The following is a 23,495-nucleotide window of genomic DNA, read 5'->3' on the forward strand; positions in this document are numbered from 1 at the left end:
TTCTGTCGTAACTTGCTAAATGCCACGATAAACAATGAAAGGACAACGTACTGCTAGCATCTTCCAAAGCCTATAAATTAAATGTACAACTCACCATCTATCGGGATGAAACAGGTAAGTAAGTTTGATAACAGGATTATTTAAAATCTAAATAAAGCTATCACTATTATCTATATCAGCATTGTTAATACAGTCGTAGAGACTGGAGTGTTAAATGATGAAAGATGTTACAAAGGACTGAAGCATATCTGCTCTCTGACATTCTCTTCGGAAGTGGCTTGATCTTGATGCCTTGAAGATACTTTTCTGCCTCATTGGTGTCTTCTGAGCGTCATTGTTGGTGGGAAGAAAAGCGCTGTGTGCCGTTCTGCTCCAGTGGATACCTGGGTCATGTTCCGCCGAGGACACGTTTACCCACAATGACACTTTCAAAAGGGAACAATAAACACTCTGGAGTGATAAACGGCCCATTTCTGGGATTTATCGAGTGAAATAATAGCAGTTTATGAATGAAGTAAATGCTACAGGATCAAGTATTAATAAAAAAATTAAGGAAAAAGATCTGAATTTGCAATGATTTCTATGATGGGCGTTTTTACATTTTTAAATAAAATTATAAATTGACATTGTGTTCTTTGTAAAAATTGAAACGGCTCAAAGAAATAGCATTAAAAGCAATTAAACTGAACCATTATGTCTGGAAAAAAAGCAAAATTCTTTCTACATTTTCAACATTAAGATATTAAGAGATTATTTTTCCTGAATGAAGTTGTGTGAAAACACTACACCTTATTTGTGCATCAATGTTCTCTGTTCTTTGCCGCTTTTCTCTGCTCATCACATGACTCAGCAGTCAATCAGTAATTTCCAATCCCGTCACCGATACAAACAAAACCTACACTCTCTTTTAACTGACGACAGCTGCAACTAGCCAATATATAGTGATGGGGCTTCTGCATCTTAAAATTAATATACATATCATCCATAAATTGCAAAATAACACAGATTGCACATATAGGTGAAATACTGTGGTGGAAGATGTAAAATGAACATTTTTGCAAATGTAAAAGAATATACAGTGAACATGATCAGAGATTATAAATACTGAACGGATGAATTCGGGGAATATACATTTTATCCTAATTGAAACCCTGCAGAGTGATTTTGATGCTTGATCCTTTGAAATAATGTTTTCCAGTTTGCTTCATTTGTGTTGGAGTTTTTTTATTCATTTGAATGAATCTAAATAAAAGAAAAATATAACCACAGACATATACGAGTTTGTGTTCAGTTTTCTGATTGAGGTCCTGGAGTAGTGAAGCAGCTTCAAACCATGATGCTTCCTCCACCGTGCCTCTCCACCTGTCCTGCAGGTGCATGCAGAGCTGCTTTTCGGACATGTGCAGTTTTCTATGTTCCTCCAGGAATTTCATTGTTTGTTTCATCAGTTCAGGAAACATTTAAGCTGCTTAGCGGCTAAGCCTATTCAGTGTTTGGGAGTTGCATGAAAAGAAGCACCGACAGTGATTTCTTCAAGTCTTCAGTTTTTTTTTTGTAAGTCTTTTAACCGCAGTGAACATCCTGTGTTGTACATTTGGTGTTAACTTGGCAAGACACACACTTCTCTGGAGCGTAGCCATCATAATAAGTTGTCACAATTTGTAGAAAATTTGTCTCAGTGTGTACCGATGAGTCTCAAAAATGATGGTTTTATTTCTCCTTCTGGCTTCACGCGGATCAACAGTGAGTGACCGTCAGAGATCTCATTTCTGCGAGACACGATTCACAGCAGCTACCACTAGATGAACTGTTTACTATTTTGTTTGTCTCCTTTTCTATTTGTGGCTTAGATGTAGAACTACAGGTAATTTACATTCATTTTGATCATAAAAATGTGGGTTAATCTGAGATAATGTAAGTTTTCATACAGTTATGAAAATATTTAGGACACTTTTTACCATTTAAGCCAGAATTTTTTTTAAATTGAAAAATAGTCATTTGGCCATTTTTAGCATCCTTCCATAAATTCTTTTATTATTGTTTTAATAAAAACAACTAAACAAGTAAATGATCAATAATATTATTCATTAAAAAAAAAAAAAAAACACTCCTCTTGTTATCCAGAAAATAGATTGCTGACTGATCATATTTCAGTCTGGGGAGGAGGAAGAGGAGGAAGACGAGGAGGAGGAGGTGGAGGAGGAGGAGGAGTGTGAGAGGGAGTGAAATGAGGCTGGGTAATTAGGAAAAGCAGGCTGTATCCCCCAAAGGGAGAAGAGAGCAGCGAGCTTCTGTACATGCAGCCATTCACCCTCCGTCTGTATCTCTTTAAGAAGGAGTGTGTGTGTGTGTGTGTGTGTGTGTGTGTGTCTGTGTGAGTGTGCCGCTCAGTGTGTGTTTGTGGGGGAGGGGTATTGGCTGGGGTGGAACAGTCCTGTAATGAGCAGATTTTAGAGAGAGAGAGAGAGAGAGAGAGAGAGGGAGAGAGAGAGCGAGAGAGAGAGAGCGAGAGAGAGAGAGGCCGGAAAACAAGAGAGGACAGATGACTTGGTGGAATTGGGATATTACAACAACAATCCAGATTTCAGCTGAGCGGTGAGAACGAGGACAAAGGATTGAGAAGTGGGAGAGGAATAACCTGCTGTGTCTGTTTGTGCGTCTTCAGGAGAGGGCTCTTCACATCGCGCGGAGAGGAGGAGGGAGGAAAAAAAAGGAGGAAGACGAGGAGCCGGGGAGATGCTCACACTCCGCTATGTCTGATGAGGCTGAGGCTGTGGACGCCTGCTCGCTTCCAGGCCATGCTATAGAAAAATACCCTTAACTTCTCTCCTCATCTGGCTTTTTCTGCCCTTAAATGGCGTCCGGGCGCAGCGGCAGCCCCGTCCTGTATCCCTCCCTGTGTGCTGGTGCGGCAGGGATGTGGGGATGCTCTGATGTCTGATTGAGCCAAGCTTCGTCTCTGCTGCTGCTGCTGCTGCCGCTGCCACCGCCGCCGCTCGGTGGGCCTGTGGGACTGCCGGAAAAAAAGCCTAGGCCTCGCTTGTCTGGAGCGGCCGAGGCGACGGGCCCGAGCGAGGAAGGTGGAGGAGGAAGTGGAGGAGGAGGAGGATGAGAAGCTGAGCCTGCATGCCCATGGGAAGCAGCATGCACGGCAGCCACCTTCGTCACTCCAGAGCCATCGCCGAGGCTCAGATTGCTTCTCGTGAGGCCACGCTCATCGGTCTATTTCTGAAAGGAGGAAACCGGCTTTTTACACCCTGAACTAAGCGAGGAGAGGGAGAGGGAGAGTCGAGGCTCTGCACCACCATGCTACCTGGTCCAGACGAGGCCTCCTCCCTCCGTGCTCCTTCTGAGTGAACCCGGCCCTTGTTTTTTCTTCTTCTTGACGTTCTAAGGATTTTGCCTAGACCTGTTTCATGCATGTCCACTGGAGGCAGGTTTGACTTTGATGACGGGGGGTCGTACTGCGGGGGGTGGGAGCAAGGTAAGGCCCATGGCCGGGGGGTCTGCACGGGGCCCCAGGGTCAGGGCGAGTACGCGGGGGCCTGGAGCCACGGCTTTGAGGTCCTGGGCGTGTACACGTGGCCCAGCGGGAACAGCTACCAAGGCACCTGGGCACAGGGCAAGCGGCATGGCATCGGCGTGGAGAGCAAGGGCCGCTGGGAGTACAGGGGGGAGTGGACACAGGGGTTCAAAGGTCGCTATGGGCAACTGGAAAGCACAGCCAGTGGGGCCCGGTATGAGGGGACGTGGAGCAATGGGCTGCAGGATGGATACGGCACTGAAACGTACTCTGATGGAGGTAAGTGGCATCAAACCGAGTTTTCTAGCACATGCCTCACTCCGCTTTCCTCACGCTACATCTGTACTCGGGTTTATCGCTTTGCTGCGCCTGGTTGGACTGCCTCTGATTAAAACATCCTGGCTGATTTTCAGGTTGCAAAAGTAGAGCGACTTGCTTACAGCTGGAAGCTGCTGTTACACATCTCTGATGCAGGCTACATAAATAACATGTAGGTCACATCCACATGCACGGGTAGATTACCAAAGAGGCCTGCTGGGCACAGCACCAGGGGCCCAAAGGGGTCAGGAGGCCAGATCCTGGAAAGGATTCTGTAGTTTTCAAAGAGCAAAGCAGGGCAGGTGCGAGGAAACTTTAGAAAGTGACACACACTGCTGGTTTCTTGGATTTTTCTTTGCCAACACGGGGAAGGAACATCAACCGATCTGAGAATGAAGCAACACGGCCAAAACAAACACAAGATGACCAAAGCAAAAGAAACGAACAAAAAAACAAAACAAACCAACAGCCATGAAAAGATGACACAGGTAAGCAGCGAGTTAGATCACTGGAAAAGGGATTGAAGGAATACATAGATTGATACAGGCAGGCAAAAAAACCTTACAAATGTACTCACAATGACTAAGAAAGTCACAACCGTTATATACAAAAATAAGGAACCATGAAAACACATGAAGTAATAAAAAAAAGACAAAACAAGCACAATCACTTACAGGAAAAAGACAGCTCCAAAACTAAAAAAAATATATTAGAAATAAATACATGTCCACACAATAATAAATCAATAAATAATTTCTGCATAATGTATAATCACAAAAAGATAGAAGAAAACAAGAGAGAGAAACCACCAACACGCATACACAAGTCACCAGGAAGGTCAAGTCACAATCAAAATGGAAAATGACAACAGATGAAAAAAATCCAGTGATGAAGTCACGTTAAAGACACAAAATTACCTTTAGAGAGATCATGTGGGTAGAAAGTCCAATAAAACAATTACAAGAACGCGAAAAAATAACAGAGTGCCATAAAATAGAAGACACAGAAAGATACAGATTTATTCCAAAAATATCACTTTCAACCAAAACTGTGCTGTATGATTGTGTTTTTGTTCAATGTAATATTTGTTTAAAAAAAAATTCTAAATAACAAAATATTTTGCTAAAAATCATGTTTGAAAACTTAAATATAGGAGCGACAAATTGAAATTACAACAGGAAAACCTCAGGTGAGAATAAAATCAAAAAAACAACAGAAAGAGACAATTTCAAAAAGATGTAGAAACCAGTTTGAATGACTGACTGACTGACTGAATGAATGAATGAATGAATGAATGAATGAATGAATGAATGAATGAATGAGACAATCAAAACATAAAAGACACAAAAAGATAGCAAAACCGGAAAGTCCCTAAAACAATAAAAGCACTTAATATAAAGCCAAAGGAAACAAAGCATGCACAAAATATGATGGAAATGTGACTGAAGTAGAAACAACACAGAAAAAAATGTAAACAATAATAACAAAAACACTGAATAAGATACAGCTCAATAACAGAAAAGCAAAGCTGGTTAAAATCAAGTGTTGAAGACATAAAACAAATTGGCATCCAAGAAAACAAAATATCCCCCAAAAGAATTTAAAAAAAAAAGTGAACTTAAATAAAATAAAATAATTTTACTATCTTGAAAGTAAAACTACAACACATACATACAAGTAATGATCATTTGAGAGAGTCATTCTAACCAAGGAGTCGAACTTTGTTTACATCCTTCTGGCTAAACTTCACCTCGGATTCAGCAACAAATTGCTAATATCAAAGATCATTAAAACTAGAGATCTTTGCTCAGAGTTAGAGCACACCTTCACCTTCCTGCCCCCTGCCCTGCAGCATCACCTCCTCTGTGATGCAGTCTCCATGGTAACGGGAGACAGCAGGTCAGCGTGTCACTGGAGACTCTGCTGCTCTCTGATTGGCTCTCCGCTCCTGTCAGTCTGTTGCTCTCCCCTTGTAATGTACACCGTTTGATAATCGAATCCCCCTCCACCGAGACCCGGATGATAGAGCGCGAGGTCAGCGCGAGTGCCGCAGGTGGAGCGAAATCACGGCGCGTGTCGGGGTGCGTGCTGCAGTGAAGGTGACGGCTGCTTAATCGGGAATCGGACTCCGGTTTTCCACTGCTCAAGTTTAAATGATAGTAAGTTAAAACACAGACGCGGTGTGAATAAAAGACTGCGTCACGCTCCTCTCTTCCGCTCACGTGGGAGACCGCCGACAGATGAATATAGCACGCACGAGCTGACACATTTTCCACAACCCAATAAGCGTGCAGGTTTTTAAACACGCTTGTCAACAGAGCGCGTGCTCATTAAGGAAAAAAAAAAAATAGAAAGAAAGAAAGAAAAAAGAAAAAACAGGCTTGGAATGAAGTGGGACTACAGAGGAAGAGGCCAGGTCTGATTTCAGCACCGGGGACAGCTCCGGATCCGGGAAACTTCACACGCACAAAATACACAGCCCATCACAAATCACTACTTGAAAAACAAAACAAAACAAACAAAAAAAAGCATGATTTGCTGCATAAATGCTTTAATTATTTAAAAAAAAAAAAAAAAAACCGAATTATCTCAGAGTTGTTTGGAATGAGGTAAGGGTAATTTCGTATTTGCCTAACCACCTTCTTTTTCATTGATATTGTTTTATGAATGTTCCAAAATGAATTTATTTCGAGCAAATAATTGTTTGTTTGTGTGTTCATTTGTAGTTGTGTTGATTTTATTTTCCATTTACTTTCATTTACACAGCCGTTTGAAAAATGTATATATTAGTGTTTATTTGTGTTTTTCAACAATGGGGGAGGTTTATCTTTTTCAAAGTGACTGCATTCAATTAAAGACATGCCAGTCCTTTAGATTTACTTCAAATAATTTACTGTCAAAAACTGATTTTAACGAAAATGATCAACAGAAACCCGAAGAATAAGTAATTCTTGATGTTTATACTTAATTTAATAGTTACAAAACTACTGCATTATTAATTTTGGGTATATATAATCATTTTTGCTGAAAACATTGGTACTTTCATGTTTTTCATTTTTATGCCAGTTTGAAACCCTAAATATAAAATTCAGCTTATTAGGTAAAGAGATATAAAGAGCATTAATATGAATATCATATTAGTACTCAAGTTTACGCTGTCCATACAACAAAATAGTTAAATTATTATACAGTACAGGCATGCATGAGTGTTGCTTGAAACCAGTTCTTTTGTGAATATCACATTTCTACACATTTTACACAATACATTCTGTCCCTTTTTTATGCAAATATTGACAGCTTCAACCAATTAGCCGTCATTCAGCAGAGACATCCTGAGACATCTGTCCAAATATCCAGCTGTTCATGAGTCTTCTCAGTCCTACAGTCAAGGGTCATGAAGAACCATCTCTGCCTGTTATTAATAACTATAACTGCATATCTATTTATTATACATGAAGAAACAAGCTGTTAGAGACCAACATTGAACCAGTTTACAGATTTCAAGTCAAACATTAATTCAAAAATAATCACACTTAGTATGTATATTAGTATTAGTATAACACGGTATAACACGGTGCTGCAGACATGACAGGTTTCATCATCAACCAAGCTTAACGGTGGCATTTTGCTGGCCATCTTGTTTTTACAGTTCTATCAATGTAAATATGTTGAATGACATTTTTAGAACTCCTCTTATTTACGTCTGGACAGACTTAAATAAAGGTCAGCTGTTGTTACTCAGTTCTCATTGGACCTTTCTCTTCATTTGTTCTGTGCCCCAAAACTAACTTTTCTGACGCTTGAACTTCAAAGGAAGAAGAACTCAATGAAGAATTATTAACATTTTTTTTTTGATGATAAGTCCACATAAAAAATAATGTGTGAGTCTGAGTATAGGCTAGCATTACTACTAGCAGTAGTAAATCTGTTTTAGTGGTATAAGTAAGACTCGAATAATGAAAGTCATGCACAAAAACAATAACAGAATCTGACACCATCAAAATGTCAAGATCAAACTAATATGACACAAAAATGTGTCGATCATAAACTCCAGAAAGAAAATCCATCTTTGTAAAGATAATTTAATCCACAGTTAAAGGATGATTTATGGAGTATAAAAAAGGGCCAGCTTTATGATGAAGAGTTGCACTAACTGTCGTTTCACTCGCAGCCATTTTATTCCAGAAAACATCCATGCTCTATTAAATTGATTATCTTTGGACCTTTTTCGAGCTGTACCAGGCACTGGGCATTTAGATGAAGTCAATAGTCATTACTCACAGCTTAAGTTTCAGTCGCCCTCTCTGATTGATTGCTTTTAACACCGAGTCAGTTGTAGCAGGACGTGCTGAGCACAAATTACATGAAATGAGCGTAGACAGCTGTTTAAATGCTTCTTATAACACAAACCTGCCCAGCCTAGTCAGCAGGGAGGAGGTGGAGGAGGAGGAGGAGGAGGAGGAGGAGGAGGAGGAGGAGGAGGAGGATGCTGATGAGCTGCCCCGTTAACTGAAACTGACAGTCAAACGGGAGGCTGTCGAGTCTCCTGCCCAGAAACATGAGCCTCCAGATCTGCTCCACCTCTCGTCTCTGACCACCTCTGGGATTTCAGGGGAGGACAGCCGGTGTGAAATGTTGACCTCTGCCTGCAGCAGACCGGCTTTGGTTTGAAAGCTTCTCCTGGGAGGTCTCCTCTTCCTCTCTCTCCTCTTTCCTGGAGGTCTGAATGGGTTTTCTTTCTCTTTGCCTGGTGTAGATGGACGGAGGAATGCCAACTCTCAAATGGTGCAACCCTGAGGATTCCCTTATTACACACTAGCAGTTGGGCCTATTTTTAATTAGTATATCTGTGTTCTTCAGCAGTTGGGAAATGACAAACCTCTGCTAATATTCTGAATTTAATACCAGTTTCTCTTCTTTTTTTCTGCCCTAAATATTTTGCCACAGAACTTCAGATGAGAACATTTTAAGAGAGTATTCATTTAGATACCACGCCGATTTCAGTGTAAAATACTCTTACCTGTCATTTACATGTGATAAAATAATTTGTTGAAAAAAAGGTCTGTGGTATTTCTCACTGGATCACTGCAAAAGATTGACAACATGCCGCTGGAGCTCATGTCTTATATTGTGTAATTTGGACGCTAAAAGGACCCTAAAAATGAAATACACCAGTTTCAAGCTCATCATTATTTCACGATTACTTGTTATATTTTTGAGTTAAATAGATCTAATGGATCTAATTGGCCTCAAAGGAAATTTGGCTGGCCGGAGAAAGGAGACAAAACCAACATCTATCTGATTGTTAAGCATGATAATTGATTTGATCGTGTGTTTTATGATGATCAGTGATGTTTAATTTAAGAGATTGTTTGAATGAAATATGGAGAAAGGCAGAAAGCATTAAAACAAATACAAATAACTTTTTTTTTCCCAACATTTCAACTTTGAATAATTTCCAGGCATTTTTTGTCTTTATTTGAATCATTTTGTGTTCACGTACAAAATTTCAACCTGATTTGTCACACTTTATTTTTGAAATTGCTTTTTCTTTTTGTGGATGTTGTTTTTGAAGTCAAAAATTAAAGTCCTGTTTCTCATAATGATCTGAATACGCTTCATTGGATGTGACGTTCAATCAAGTCAATCAACCACTCAAGTTTATTCTTCGGTGTTTGATGATTCAAATAAAAATGAAAAGAAGCAAATGTCATCCGTATTAACATTTACACACCGAAAGGATTTAGGCTGAAGTTTAACACTTATTCCGCCTAACCCTAAAGACATAACTTCAATCAAGACATATCAAGTCCGCAAGACATCAACATTTAGAACTAAGGCTTACTTAAAGTTAGAACTGTATATAAATTCTATAAATTCATCTATACAATTTTCGCACATATACATAAGCAAACGGTCCACGTACATCTAAACACGTGTTCCTAACATATACATCCATATACATATACGCATACATACACACACACACACACACACACACACACACACACACACACACATACATACATACATACATACATACATACATACACACATATACATGCACATATATATACACATACTAGTTATATATTATATTCAAGATTATTACACTTTCCTGTGGCTTTCGCTTTACAAGTTTTTTTTTAAATGTGTGGATTGAACTGGAGCATTTCAGTTCTTCTTCCAAACCATTCCAAAGACGAACCCCCCTGACAGACACACTCATACTTTTTGAACTAGTCCTGACTTTTCTTTTTTGAAAGACCAAAGACCCTCGCAAATCATAAGAACTTTCCCTGAGTTTGAATTTGTCTTGTAAGCGCTGAGGGAGTGTGCGATTATACGACTTAAACAAAACAAGTGTTGAGATCAACGAGGTCCTGTAATTTCAATGCCTTTAATTTAATAAACAGAAGATTAGTGTGATCGTAATACCCGGCATAACTAACGATTCTGACTGCTTTTTTTTAAAGCAAGTAAATGGATTGTATGTTTGATTTGTAATTTTTACCCCATATTTCCGTACAATAATTAAGATATGGAAAAGAGTTGTATAACATGTAAAGTGCATTTTGATTTACCGTGTTTTTAATCTTACTTTGCGTTGCAATAATTTTCGAAAGTTCACCACTGTTTGAGTTTTTAAGACAGAGATCCTTGGTAATGTCTGATTCTCACTGCTCTTCTGACCTCTTCTCAGGAACCTACCAAGGCCAGTGGCTGGGGGGGATGCGTCACGGCTATGGCGTGCGGCAGAGTGTCCCGTACGGCATGGCGGCCGTCATCCTCTTCCCTTTGCGAACATCCATAAACTCTCTTCGCTCTGAGCACAGCCACGGCCCGCCGGCTGTGCTGGAGGACGGCACCGCCACCACGCCCACGGACGGAGTGGTGGCCGGGCTGGCGGGGAGCCCGGTGGGCCGAGGCGGCTTCGCCCTGACGGCTCCCAGCGAGGCGGAGCGGCAGAGGAAGAGGAAAGGACGCTTTCGGCAGTCCATCCTGAGCGGCCTGAAGCTTCGGCGCTCCGAGTCCAAAAGCTCTCTGGCCAGTCAGCTCAGCAAGCAGAGCTCGTTCTGCAGCGAGGCCGGCATGAGCACCGTCAGCTCCGCGGCATCTGACATCCACTCCAACGCCAGCGAGAGCGAGCAGGGCGCTCCAGTGGACGCCACCGTCACCGAGATGTACGCCGGAGAGTGGCGGAGTGACCAGAGGGCCGGCTGGGGCGTGAGCCGGCGCTCGGACGGCCTGCACTACGCCGGTGAGTGGGCCGGAAACAAGAGGCACGGATACGGATGTACCACCTTCCCCGATGGCACCAAGGAGGAGGGGAAGTACAAACAAAACGTGCTGGTGAGCGGAAAGCGCAAGAACTTGATCCCGCTGAGGGCCAGCAAGATCCGAGAGAAGGTGGACCGGGCTGTGGAGGCTGCTGAGAAGGCCGCGGACATCGCCAAGCAGAAGGCAGAGATAGCAATGTCCAGGTAACGCTGTCCTACACTGGACTCTGGAGGGACCAGTAAAATCTGTCCAGCTGTGTTTTTCACTTCAGTCTCCCGAAGGCTTTCTCCAGAAGTTACACATTTGTTGTAAATGATGTCCCAAAACTGTGATTATTGATGTTTGTTCATAAATATCTCATCAAGACAAAAAAGAAAATAGAAACCCAATCTGGGAAAAATATTCTCTGTGTATAGGCTCACCTCCTTGTCCTTTCAGTTCTTCGATACAATCGCCAGTAGAATTCAAGTGTTGCTCAATGTGGGTGATCGACAACATAAACAGGTTTTGTTTTCCGTGAAGTTTGCAGATAAATTAAATGCCCAAAGTCGTTTAGAGAATCATACATGGGATCAGTTCTGTTCCAAAATTCAATAACAATTCCCTTCATAATGTGACAGTGACAGGAAATGCCTAATCAACCACAAAAAAAACAATAGTTTGTGTTTATCGTTGATGTACATTGATGGTGACGTCCTCTGTGTGTCTCGGTTTGCTGAAGGTAATTACTTTAGAGAAAATCTTTGTAAAAATTTCACACACATACTTTTAAAAATACATGAAATGTTGCTTTACTTGGCTGGATGAACACAAGTCCATACATTGTACTTTATAATGGTGGCATGCTATAATGTTACAATTCATCAATCTAATTCCAACAATTACAATACGGCCTTAGATGTACTTTAGTCATAACACACAGCAGAATGATTCTCAGAGAAACAAATAGAGCCACACCAGACAGAAATTCTTCTGTAATCGTTTTCTGACATCGCTGTTTCTCACTGCCCTGTTCAGGATGAGCCATGCTCGTGGGAAGGCCGAGGCGGCTGAGGGAGTGGCGCAGAAGGCCATGGAGGAGTGTCGACTGGCCCGGATCGCTGCCAAAGAGCTCTCACCCTCCTTCCACATCTACGGCAATGGTGAGACAAGAGCTGAAGCTGTTTCATTTATTATCAACGCTGTCATGATCATGCAGAGCAAACACAAGTGAGGTCGAAATGAGTGGAATATTAACATTCTGATGACAATCACTTGAAACAAGTAGCCATTGTTACACTGTCAGCTCCTGTCGTGAGTTCCACAGGTCACCACTGGCTATTTCTCATCATGACATATAAGCATAGAAAAAAGAAATCAGGGAAGATTAAATGGTACCAACCCCCTTTCATGAAAAAGAAGAGAATTGTTGCTCAATTATATGATTCCAAACTGATAATACCTACTGTAATCATTTATGTCAATTATATTCCTCATGGTGCTTTGCATGGTTTTGTTATGGGGGATCAGTGAAAGTGTGTCAGTGTCAGAGGCATTGCAATGGGGCCGGCAATTGCAGAGGTCAGTATCACCGATCAATATCACTGATAATATGCAGGAGTCCTGTTACTTGGTCTCAGTCTGCAACACATGGCAATTTCGCAATGTTGAAGCAAGTGAATTAACACCATGTACTTGGTTTCATAAGGGACTCAGCATCACTCACAATCTTATAAATAAATGGCCTCTAAAGCTTCTCTCCTGCCTTTTTACTGCTGCCATAACTACTGTGATCACTGGAGGTCCTATGAACTTTTAAGCATTAAGTTCAGAACTGTTTGTTTTACTAACATTTCCATTCATTGAATATCTATTATAATTGCATTCTGATCTAGTGGTGGGACTAAATAAGGAAACAATATAATTGATGAGAGATGTTCTAATTGCATAATTACATTTTAATCACATGTAGATGAATTAATACATAGATTTACATATGCTAACGCAACAAGATCATGTTTGTTTATTCGGATTTCACTTGTAATGACAACAGTTTATCTTCTTTGGGTATGAAATCAGACATAATCTTGGGCATCCATGACTGCAGCTTCATGTTGAGCATTAAGGTGATATGCATTGATTATTTAGAATAAATGAGTTAAAGACCCAGCACTACTCTAAACACACCACATTGTATATTATATAAAAATGGAAGCATGGATGCAATGCCTGCAGGTTTTTATATATTGTCTGGTCGTAATGGTGATTATTTTTAAGGGGTTAAGCGTATCTGTTTTGCAGCCTATTTGTGTTTTACAGTTTTCCGTCCAGCCTGAAAACTTTGAACCCGTTTTTCTCGGCTCTTCTGCTTCTATTGTACTCGGCCCCTTTCATTTCCCCTCAGAGACCTGCTTTGTGACAATTAGTCATGAGTCGTGACTGAATGATGGAGCTCCATCTCAATGGGAAAATCTGCACAAAGGCACAGTTACCTTCCAGAGCTCTTGCAGATTAACTTAGCATGCGGTTATGCGGTGCTGAGTGTATAGAGGTTGGTCTTATTGCCCTATTTTGAGCTCATAATAAACACCAAACTAACAAAGGATTAGCCCTAGAGAGTTCAAATTAAATCATGCATATTCACTTCGGTAATCCCCAGTAAGCCAGCAGCACATGATGCAGTTTGTTTGCAGCTTTGCTCTCCTTTTGTGAGCCTGAATAACAACACTTAACACCCTCACGCTGTAGGTCTCTGCTGTGGATCGGTGCCAACTCACTTCACCGGCACTGCTCTTCCTCCTGTCTTCACAGGGCTCGAGTGTCAGAGGCCTAAACACCAGGACGCCAAGGACAAAGACCACGAGGTCATCTCCACGGGAACAGACAGTCCGGAGCTGTGCACTCCGGACACCACGCCGCCCGTGATAACACCTGATCTCAGCCCTGTGCTGAGCGTTCCCACCTCACAGCCCCACAGCCCTCCGCCCAAACACGCCCATCGCCCCAGAAATGCTTGCTTCATGCGCCAGAGTGCGGTGGACGATCAGGGCGGGGCTGAGATCCAGGTGCTGGTGGAGGGGCGTGGAATGGATCTGCCAAGGGGAGGGGCCAACAATTGGACTGACGACATGTACCCCGACCGAGGCGGCAGCAGCCGCTCCACCACGCCCTCCCTGCTGGAGGAGCAGGAGGGTCAGATCAATGGCCACGAGCAGGCCCCGCTGTCCAACCACAAACCACGGGACAAGTCCATGTCCAAACACAAGCCCCGCGAACACGCCTCCTCCTACAGAACGTGGGAGCATTCCTTATCCAACCAAAAGCCCTCCAAGCATGCCTCTTCCAATCACAAGTCGAGGGAGTACTCGTCCTCCAATCACAAAACATGGGATCATTCTTCCACCAATCACAAGGCCTGCGAGCATGCCTCTTCCAACTACAAGCCGCAGGTGCACATTTTATCCAATCACAAGGCCTTGGAACATAACATGTCCAATCACAAGACTTCTGAGCATGCTTCTTCCAATCACAAGCCCCAAGATTATATCTCCTCTAATCACAATGCAAAGGACCACGTCTCGTCAAGTTACAACCCTCGAGAGCATGTCTACTCCAACCACCATCCAAAGCAGCACAACCCTTCCAACCATAAGCTTCATGAGCATGCTGTAATCGACCAAAGGCTCGAAGGCCCCACCGGGGGCTGGACTGCTGAAAGCACCCTTAGGTGGAGCCCTGCCCACTCGCGTCTCACGGAGCAGGACGAAGAGCGGATGAACGACTACACGGTGGACATGAGGCTCCAGTGTCCGGACTCACAGACAGCTCGGGGGCTGGGCCAGGAGTCCCCGGCCCCCAAAAACAACAGGCTGCGATCCCGAGGCCTTCGGCCCGTCAGAGAGGGATCCATGGACTCTGTACAGATGCTGGACAACCTGAATGTGGGGGCGGAGCTGGAGGAGTGGCCGCTGCACAGGGACCTTACCCTCTCCCCACCCCTAAAGTCTCAGCCCATCACTCTGGAGCAGGAAGGAGAGCATCTCACCCTCAAATCAAACTCAGTGAGTTCACACAATGTTTTTCTGCAGGCCTGGAAAACTGTTTACATATGATGACTGCTTTTCATTTTAGTGATTTTTTTTTTTTTTTTTTTTAAGTGTAATGCAAAAATGCAACACCTATCGCAGGCGCAGGGCAAATAACATTTTTATTCTGATGCAAAACAAGTTTGACGCAGTAATAATTCAAATCCAGCAGCATTTAGAAATACATTGAAAATAAACATCAGAAAAATTACTTAAAAGTCAAACCTAAAACAACACAGGCAGGCAAAATATCGCTAAATAACATTGAAGAATTGTAAAATAAGCTGCATAATATCTACAAAGATACCAAAAGGCAACATTATGCTGCCCTGAATGACAGTAAAATATATTAACATTGTGAAAGTCATAAAACGCCATTAAAACAAATATTGAACAAAAAGACACAGTAGACGCATAATGGTTACAAAAAACAACAAAACAGAAAAAGTAAAAATGATGGCAGTGATACATAAAATAAAATCAATGTGGTACATCCTGAACAACATGAAATAGCTGTCAATAGACAAACCAGGAGAAAAAGATCATAAAATGCTTAGAGGTTATTATGATGACACAAAATTATTTAATTAAAAAAATATAAATAACTTCAGTAAAAAAAAAACAACACAGAGAGAGAATAACAAAAATATTTCACTTGAAATAGAAATTTTAAAACCAGTCTCAAACAGTTTTAAAACAGCATTAAAAATAATAAAGGCCTCATTTACATTTACATTGCAGTTACTGTCTCACCCCAAGTGTTTATGCACTGAGAGTACTTTAGATGTTCTCTCAAAGAACCAGCTGTTTAGATGCAAAACTGTTTAGTGCTGTGAAAGTGAATGGGACTTCATTTAAAACAGTTTTAAATTATTACAAAAAACATTAAATTAGGCTGCAACACAATCCTTTTTTAACGACCATCTCTCTTGAAGGGATACTTCAACATTTTGGCAAATTGGCCCATTTAGCGCAATTCCTTAGTCATTTCGAACAGCATACTAACTTTTTTTGTGAGGGCGAGCTGTTGTTTATCCAGAGGTGAGTCGAGGAGGGCTTCGCAGCGGACACAATGGAAGTGGGCGATATTTTTGCTTCCCCTCGTCAAACTCATCAAATACACAATCCAACAACCCCAAAACACTTTGGTGGAACACCAACAAATAATATTGTAGCGTTACGACACTGAAGCAAATACTGGGAACTACCTTTTCTTTTGAAGTCACTACGCCCAGACGCCATGTTTAGTAAGTAGTTCCGTCTTGGCAATCGTCGCAAAAACAACTCAGTCTCGTAATTTTGCATTAATATTTCACAGCGTAGTGAATGTGCGGATTATAACGTGTCTACCAAAGTGTTTTGGGGTTGTTGGATTGAGTATTTGATGAGTTTGACGAGGGGAAGCAAAAATACCGCCCACTTCCATTGTGTCCACTGCGAAGCCCTCCTCGACTCACCTCTGGATAAACAACAGCTCGCCCTCACAAAAAAAGTTAGTATGCTGTTCAAAATGACTAAGGAATTGCGCTAAATGAGCCAATTTGCCAAAATGTTGAAGTATCCCTTTAATGTGTTCTAATCAGCTGCTAAAATAGAGTCCCTGCTCATTTCTCCACTACACAATCTTGACTTCATTGTAACTTTTTTGTGTGTTTCTTGCATCCACTGAGATCATTTGTGTGAGAACTGGACTAATTGCTTCTTTTCTCTTCTCTCTTGTCTCCTAGGGCTCCAGCTCTATTCTGGTGGTTATGGTCATTTTACTCAATATTGGAGTAGCCATTCTTTTCATTCACTTCTTTATTTAAGCTTATACAGGTATGATCTACTAAGACTTATTGATAACTATGGTATATTATATTATTACTTACTGAGAAGGACATTCTGCCTATTCGACTGGAGCCCGCAGCCTGAGTGACGGACACAGCAGAGCCTTTCTATTGTTGCTACTGGTCTTTTCACCTCCGTTGAAGCCCATTTCAGTTTCTACAAGAAGCACCCTTTCTTTTCCAATGCATATTTTTCAGCTTGCAACCATTAAGGGAACAAAAAAAAGTGGTTGGTTAGGAGTTGCAAGAAAGTAGAGCGCAGCTTTAAACTAGCATGGTGTGTCTGGACACGCCTGCATGGGTGTCCATCACCAGCTGGAGATGGCACGGCCAGAGTTTCCCATTTTCACTGATCTAGATGACAATATCGCAACCTTTGTTTTGTGGTTATCATAAGCGAATATGCTAACCATTAGCGTGGCACACATTCATCATCCCACACGCCTATTTTGTCCTTTTATCCCCCTTTTCAGCCCCATCCACCCGTCTCTCTATTCGCACTATGCGCTACATACAGAAACTATGCTGCAAGAGTAGATCCATTTTAAAGGGCTCGGTCATTATTCTTTTCTTTCTCTTTTTTCCACGACAAAGTACACTAACACACACGGCCATTGCATGAGGCTGTGTGTGCTTTTAAAAAGTGCATTTTCTATCCCTTTAACATCACTGTTCTGTCTTCATTTGTACACACTTCTTCCTCGAGCGTCACCTTGATTTTATCGCTGCAACCACTTTGACCAACAGTGCAGAATCTTGACTGAACCACATTTGCATTTCATTCATGAAATCGAACGTCAGCGACCAAAATGCATCAAGACTCAGGGCCTTTACACACCGGGATGCATGAAGACGAGTCAACACAGAAATGCAAAGTACTCACCACTGATTATTTCCCATTAAAACTGTTCATGCAACAAATGTTTTATAAAAGGTTTTAAATTATTTGCAGCAACTTGTTCTTCCAAAAATAGCGAGGGGTGATGGGAAAGAAGTTGGAATGCTGGGTATTTTACAAGGTAGAGAGCAGAAAAGGATTTTCCACTGCCTTGTATAGAGCTAAATATTCATCTGAGGAGGTTCTGTGTAGGTACCAGAGCAACTCAACCAAACAGCTTCCAATTTACATATCCTACCATGGCAGCACCATGACTAACCCAATTCTATCTCTGTGTGGCTTTTATCGGCTGGCTGAAGACTGCGTTGGGTTGGGCTGATTGACCGATCAATAGAAATAACAGAATGGGAATAGGAATGTCAGTGTAAGCCAATCAGAGCCAGAGTAAGGATGGCCATGGCCTCACATAGCAAGATTTTCAATTGGTGATTGGCTCAAGGTCTTCAGTTTATATTCTCTACAGCACATTGTGATTGGCCGTATCAATACCAGCCGTTATTCATTATGATTGGCTGGTATGACGTCTCAGTGCTTACAGTTAAGGCTTACTTTTTTCTTCAGAACCAAAGACTAACTGCTGAATTTTAGAATCAAAAACAACACAATTCAAATTTTGTAATGACTCTTTTAATATACGTAGATTTTTTTGGTAGACAGCCAATGTATTGAAAAGAACAACTCCAACAGCCATGTAATGTGTGTATAGCTAACCACAATATATGTTACAATATGCCTGAGCAAACAAAACAAATCCTATTATGGCACGAGGCATTCATTTCAGGCACGAGTACAGAGGATTGGTCAGGTGTGGGTCAAGTGTTTCCAGACTAAGGCAATGTCTTGTGACTGGCTGTAAGGATGCAAAGTGTTTGGGGTTCTCTGTCTATGACCTGTGGAGTGTGTACTTAGCCTTTTGACCAATGTCTGGGACTGGGATTTCTTCAGAAGGTCTAGAGGTATAGCAGAATGCCATAGTAGGATTTGTAAACTTTTTGCAATATTTCTTTTATGTTTGGGAATTATTTTGGTGAATGAAGTGATCAGCCCTGCTCTGAATGGCACACACTGTTTGCCTTCAGTAGGTTTAGACATGAGAAGCAAAGCTTGGATAAGACATGTTTCAATAAAAATATGAATCTATGCCAATCAGAGGCAGAACGGAGCGGGTCATAGTGGGCCAAACTCATCTGGTACCTACATCAGGCACGGTGCGCAAATTTTATTCCATTTAAAAGCCAGTGCCACATCTGAAGATGCAGAGACACAAGCAGCAACACGTCTGCCATTCTTGCGATATGTTTATTTGTGACAGCTCCAATAGTTCCACTTAGTTCGCTTTTACGCTGCATAACATTTATATTCTGTGGGAAATGTGATGTCGGCTTGCAAGATAAACTCGGTGTGCAAAGGCCTTAAACCTTCAAGGAACTTTTTGAATTTATTACGAGTGAAGTGGAAATTTTATGTCAAACACTATGAACACACATTCGCACGCAGAACAAAAACAAAACAAGAAAAAAAAAACTAATAAAAACACATAAAACACATTTTACTGCTGACATAGTGAGGAGGATCCAACCTTGCCCCCCCTTTGTACAGCCTTGAGACTGTTATGTTATAACCACTAATTCTACTATATACGTGTATGTGTCATTATTATTCAAGTTTGTTACTTTTTTGCAGTTTGCAAGACAGAGAGAATGCTGAGTGCCTCGTATTTATTCATTTTCCTTCTCAAAATTTATTTAAACGCCCCGACCCTGGGTTAAAAACACCCCGTGTGGGCAGGCTAAGAGGAGACAAATAACTTTCAAACTTAAGACAAGGTGACCCTTGACCCTTTCCTCCGTACCTATCCACACCTTCCTTCCTCCCTCCCCTCCTTCCCCCTAAAATGGCATGCACTGTTTTTGTCTCTCTCTCTTTCCCACTCCCCCTTTTGGACCAGTCAAAAAGGGAAAAACGGGGTTTCTACAGTGTCATTTCCAGGACACTTTCTATGGGCCGGATGAGATTTTTTTTTCTTTTTTTTTTTTCAGCATGTTTGTTTAAAGCCTGCTCAACCTGGTGTCAGTTTGTGAGTTTTCTCCCCCCTCTTGTCTCTCTTATCCAGCAACAACACAAGGCTACGTGAGACATGGAGAGCAGTGTAAAATAAAACGCTAGCTTTTATCTCTCAGTGGATACCGAAACGTCTCTGAGTTTATTGAATGATATAAAAAGAAACTCTCTGCTACTGTATGTTTTATACTTCGCACCCAGTGGCATCATCATGTTGTGACATCATTGCATGCCCGAGCATGCTCTTTCTTACTCTTTGGTTTATGAGGTTGTTTCCAAGTTAATGTGGAGAAAATAATGAAATGTTTGAAATTAACGAGTTTGGTGTCTTTATTGCCGCAAGTGATTCCACTTCAACCAAGTCAGTCGAGAAAGAAAGAAACTACATGCAATGCAACTTGTAGGAATTAAATCTCAAGGCAGGCTGACAATCTCACAATTATATATTATACAGACATAGAACAACATCTGTGATAATCCAGTAAATTACACCTTGATAAAACACTTCATGAAAAGCACATTCTGTACAATCAAACATGAACGTGTTTGTTACAGCTGATAATGTAGTAGTGGCCAATAATGTAATATGTTCAACCTGTTTTAGTGTAATAAAGTCCATAATGTTATAAAGTGCCAGTAGTGTAAACACATATTCAATCTACTATTGGAATAATATTTTGCCAATACTGTTAAAAGTTGGTAAAATATTACAGTATATAATTTAGAAAAAATTTGTTTCAACATGTTATTACTACAGACAATATTGTCATCACTCACCAAGAGGACTGCATTTCGTGGAAATAAAACGTATTTTTGCAGATTTCGTTACATTTGCTCATTAAAGATAGGCATAGTGGTGGATATAGTTTTAATATTCATTCATTGAGGAAACATTCTCTAAAAAACTCCCAGTAATAATTGAAAAAAGAATGTTTTTTGGTCTTACTTATGTCATTCGCAGTTATAACACAGTGGACCATTATTACATTATTGGCTGAAAGAAGGTTTCAAAATCAACGAAAAAGACAGGTGGATGATGTTATGAGAATTAGGATTTATCACAATAAACATAAAATAATTAGTTAAAAAAAAGAATAAAGAAAGGGATTTGGGTTAATCCTAAACCTGGAAGCTTTACTACCAATAGTACTGAAGCAGACAAAGGGCATGGATGGAGGAGGTGGATATGAGGGAGTACGACGACGTGGCAGTGAGAAGTAAGTCTGATAAGAAGGGAAGAGATTGTAGAATAAAGAAAGAAGAGTCTTGTATTCTTTCTTGAATTTAACTGGGGGCCAGGGGAGTTACTGTAAGACTGGGATGACATGGTGGGAAGAGGGAGGTTCTGTACCTGACCATTTTGGAAGCAGCACCAAGGTGACCAGCCTGTGGACAAGAAAATAAGTGGTGAGTAGGATGTTACAATCCTCAGACAGGAACATATATACAGGGCAATTTTTTAAAAATATATAATGAACTGTTGACACATCCAGATTCTTAAACTGAGAGTAATTAAAAACTGGGGAGTTGGATACTTTTATGGAAAAACACTGCATTTATACATATATTGATAATGTGCATTTGGTTCCGATAGCAAATAATTTTGCTTTGCCAAAGTTTAATTGTTTCAATTTTTAACTTTGAGTTGATAGTGTAGAATTTGGTTCATGTCTGAATATGGAGATAGGTAGTGCTGGAGCTTAGTGGCAATGGATACTGGATTTGCAGGAGATACTGCCAAGGATTTAGATGATGAAGAAAAGAAGCTCCAGGACAGAGCTGTGAGGCACACCAAAGCTAGGGAAGAGGAGAGGAGGGGTCGGAAAGAGTTGATTTGGGTGGACTGAGAGTGGCTTGATATAATTTCCATGTGTTTTTTTATGAGAACTTCCTCTTGTGGCCCTGTAAAACTGGGGGCCCGTCAAGAGTCGGTCGCCATATTTTTTTCCTTCTTTTTTTTTTACAGTTTTTCACAATTGCTAGAACACATTTCTTGAAACTTCCATCTTTTTTCTCAAAACCTTAAACATAAATCCAAAAAGCCACACTACATTCACAAAACCTCAGACATTTCTGTCAAAATCAAACTATCACCTCAAAACCAGTTCTCTTGTGTTCAAAACCGCACTATGCGTTCAGATCTTACACACAGCAGGTAAAAACATGCTCACCTCAGATCATTCATTAGACACTACATGAAATAACTGAGGACACAGCAAGCAGTCCACACTCTGAAACCTGCTGGGTCATTTTCCCAACCCATTTCCTGGGCAGCCCTAGATTTTGTGCAGATTGGGTCACTTTTACCCAAAATTAGGTGAATTGTGTTGACCCAGCAGAGTGAGTTGATGATTTTGTGGGCTGAAGGGAAGAGAAGAATCACTATTTTGAACATTCCTGCAACTCCTTGTCTTTCTTGCATCTGGAGGCTTCTGGCAACATACAGAAAACTGGAGTCCTGTGTTCTCACAGAGGATTATTGAAATGGCAAAGAAGGAAAAGATGTATGACATCCCTCTCCTTATGAACATGTGTGGCAGTGGCTGAGTTGGTAAAGTGGTTGTTTAGCAGTTGTGAGGTGCCTAGTTCAAATCCTTTCTTCTCCATGTCAATGAACTGCACTGAACCCTGGTCGGCTTCCAGGGGAGGGTTTGACAGCCTTGTATGGCAGAGAGCACTTGTGTGTGAATTCTAAGGGATTACATCTTTAAAGTAACCTTCCCAGACCCGCTGATAAATCTTGACCCAGCATCAGGGTCAACTCTTCAGCCCAAATGGCTGGGTAGAAATAACCCAGCATTGACTTGGTCCCTTTTGGACCCAGCGCTGGGTTAGCAATTTCACCCAATTTGGGTTATTTTTACAGTAACCCAGCAGTTTTAAGAGTGTGCAGTGCGCAGAAAATGTTTATTTTACGTGCTGTAAATGCATTTAGCAGAAACCCCCCCCCCAAAAAAAAAAAGTCGAAGTCAAGGTGATATCAAATTCACTGTCATAACAAAAAATAAATACAAAACAAACAAAACAAAACAAAAGCACACTACTGCATAGTCACGGTCATGGAGATTCAGTCTCCAGCCTCTTGTCTTTGTGCGCACTTGGTCTGATCACATCATTAGAAACATGTGTGTTCAATTTTGAGTTGTTGCGTGTAAAAGATGACAGTTGTGTTGGAGTTGTGTTCACATTTTGCTGCCTGTGATTATAATTTTGCAAAAATGTTGTTAAATGTGTTTAGTGACTGAGAATGTGTCTAAGGTTTTGCAAAAAAGAGCAGATGGGTTTTGCAAATTGAGCATAGGACCTGAACAGTCTTTAAGTTTTAGCCAAAAGAGTGTTTGATTCGAAAAATGAGTTTAGGCCACTGAGAATTTGGTTCAGGCAATGGGGTTTAGTGTTTTAGTAATTGTGAAAAACTGTAATCTGAGGCTTATTTCGAGTGTGTCTGTGTTTACATTGTGTGCCAGGACGAAACAGCGCCCCCTACCGACACATCCGAGAAATTCCATTTGTAAAATCTT

The 23,495-nt window shown here is 41.2% G+C and overlaps 1 protein-coding gene across 3 annotated transcripts in view; it reads left to right on the top strand.

Annotated features, from left to right (window-relative positions):
• The window catches only part of jph3a (junctophilin 3a), a 28,171-nt gene extending 10,947 nt beyond the window's left edge, over positions 1–17,224 (top strand). Inside the window, exons 2-6 of one of the 3 annotated variants that reach the window (XM_030120333.1) lie at positions 2,714–3,802; positions 10,545–11,325; positions 12,140–12,264; positions 13,913–15,162; positions 16,914–17,224. In XM_030120333.1, the coding sequence (XP_029976193.1) occupies positions 3,421–3,802; positions 10,545–11,325; positions 12,140–12,264; positions 13,913–15,162; positions 16,914–16,994 (2,619 nt within the window). In that variant the 5' untranslated portion in view covers positions 2,714–3,420 and the 3' untranslated portion in view covers positions 16,995–17,224. Of the gene's footprint in view, positions 1–2,424; positions 3,803–10,544; positions 11,326–12,139; positions 12,265–13,912; positions 15,163–16,913 lie in introns of those variants that run through there. The other 2 variants (XM_030120255.1, XM_030120164.1) reach the window with 2 other exon arrangements.
• The last annotated feature ends 6,271 nt before the right edge of the window (positions 17,225–23,495 follow it).

Source organism: Salarias fasciatus, chromosome 1 (assembly GCF_902148845.1).
Source record: "Salarias fasciatus chromosome 1, fSalaFa1.1, whole genome shotgun sequence".
NCBI classification, from domain to species: domain Eukaryota; kingdom Metazoa; phylum Chordata; class Actinopteri; order Blenniiformes; family Blenniidae; genus Salarias; species Salarias fasciatus.